This window comes from Lytechinus pictus, chromosome 12 (assembly GCF_037042905.1).
Source record: "Lytechinus pictus isolate F3 Inbred chromosome 12, Lp3.0, whole genome shotgun sequence".
Lineage (NCBI taxonomy): Eukaryota > Metazoa > Echinodermata > Echinoidea > Temnopleuroida > Toxopneustidae > Lytechinus > Lytechinus pictus.
Genome location: NC_087256.1, coordinates 15,218,136 through 15,220,048, shown reverse-complemented (window position 1 = coordinate 15,220,048; position 1,913 = coordinate 15,218,136). Strand labels below are relative to the sequence as shown.

The window sequence follows — 1,913 nt, the reverse complement described above, 5'->3', positions numbered from 1 at the left end:
GTTATTGTTACTTGATGAACTCTCTCAATTTAATTTACAACTGACCCATTTTGGAACATTTATTTCAAACTTTATTTTAAACATTAACATGGTCAATAAAATTAATTATCGTTAATAAAATGTCTTTGAAAAATATATATCATGTTTAAAACAACATGATTAATGACAAAAGAAAATATGTTATATCTGTACATCTTTTTTATTCTCATAAATCACATTTTTTCAAACATGTTCTCCTTCATTATTTTATTTCAAACACATGTTATTAAGGAGAGTTAACTTTTTAATTTCAAACTACCTTTCGATGTAAAAGTAATGTATGTTTAAAATAACTGTTGACATGGTCATTCATTTCTACTTTGAAATGATTCATTCCACAAAATCATGATCGAAGTTTACATGCCATTTTTATGGCAGAGTCTGTGCTGTATCCCAAGTAGTGCGCCAAGTGGCAGTCTATATCATGTGTTGTTGCCAGGGCAGGCTTCCAATTGGACTGTTGTAGTAGTGCTTCAAGTAAGTTCTCAGCTTCTTGCCCTCTTTGTTTGCCTGGTAGCCTCCGCCAACTCGTTCAACATCCTGCAGAACTGCTGCGTTTCTCCATGCCCCAGGGATGTGGTTGCCCAACTCATCTTCATGGTCAACGTCAATGTTCTGAAGCCCAGGAAAACGATCTCTCATTAGGTTGTGGAGGCACATGCAGGCCATAATGACTGTCCTGGCTTTTTCTGGATCAAGCTGTAGGGTACTCAACAAGCATCTCCAGCGATGGGCAAGGATGCCAAAGCTGTTCTCCACCACACGGCGAGCCCTCGAGAGACGGTATTTGAAGATTCTCTCCTCGTCGGTCTGCTCACGGTTGGAGTACGGCTTCTGCATCCATGTACAGAGAGGGAAGGCGTCGTCCCCAATTAAGAAGTAAGGGGTGTCTCGGTCATCATCTGGCATGGGCTCTGGATCTGGCAGGCCAAGAGTACCATTCTCCAGTCCACGTCTCAGCGGGCTGTGGTTGAAGACCTGGGAATCCGATGATGAACCGGGATTACCAACGTCAGCCCAGAGGAACTTGTAACTGCCATCAACTAGGGCCAAGAGGATGAGGCTGTAGAAACCCTTGTAGTTGTAGTAGATCGTACCAGAGCCTGGTGGATTTCTGATGGCCACGTGTTTTCCCTCCAAGGCTCCGCAGACATGATGAAAGTTCCATCTGTCAGCGTAAGGCCGTGCCACTTCTCTTCATTCATCTGGGGTAGTTGGACAGGAAAATACTTCATCTTGGTATTCACTGATGATGGCCTGGCACACCTCTGGTATAAACAGAGAGATGGTATTATGGGCAACACGGAAGGCATACTGCAGGGTTTTGTAGCTGTTGCCGGTCGCAAGATATCTCAAGTTGATGGCCAGTTTGAGCCCAGGATCCAGTGGCTGCCGGTAGCGATAGGACCTCTCTATCCTCGGAGTGATGCGCTGCAACAGTTCAAGGAACGTTTCTGGTGGCATCCTCATGTAGTTCAGGAAGTCACCCTGACATTCTCTCTGCAACTCCGTCATCAGATTATCATACTGTCCAAACAGCACACGTCTCTCAATCCAGGGTTTGACCCACCACCTTCTTCTTTGCCTTGCATGTCTTTGACGTCTACGGATGAGTAAGGCCATCAATATGACATGTCTGTCTTGAACGTTTTGGATTTGCCTTCTCAGACTTAGCAAATGCAAGAGCCTCCCAGGAGCTATTGGTCGAGCAGCAGCCATGTTTACAGTATGGATGGTCCAGACATTTGGGATGAAAGCTCAGGAGTTCTCGAGCTTATATTGGGGGTGAAAAAAAAATCGTACAACGTTGCAAAGGGGGGAAGACAGGTCTTCCAATAGTCTTAGGGTGGTACAACGGACTCGTACGACATGAT

General features: G+C 44.6%; 1 protein-coding gene across 1 annotated transcript; it reads right to left on the bottom strand.

The window, feature by feature from the left end:
• Positions 1 to 456: 456 nt before the first annotated feature.
• Positions 457 to 1,554, bottom strand: LOC129272444 (putative nuclease HARBI1). The gene is made up of 2 exons (XM_054909593.2): positions 1,287 to 1,554; positions 457 to 1,181 (listed from the first exon to the last, which is right to left on the bottom strand). The coding sequence occupies exons 1-2, from the start codon at positions 1,552 to 1,554 to the stop codon at positions 457 to 459; spliced, it is 993 nt and encodes a 330-aa protein (XP_054765568.2).
• Between the last annotated feature and the right edge of the window lie 359 nt (positions 1,555 to 1,913).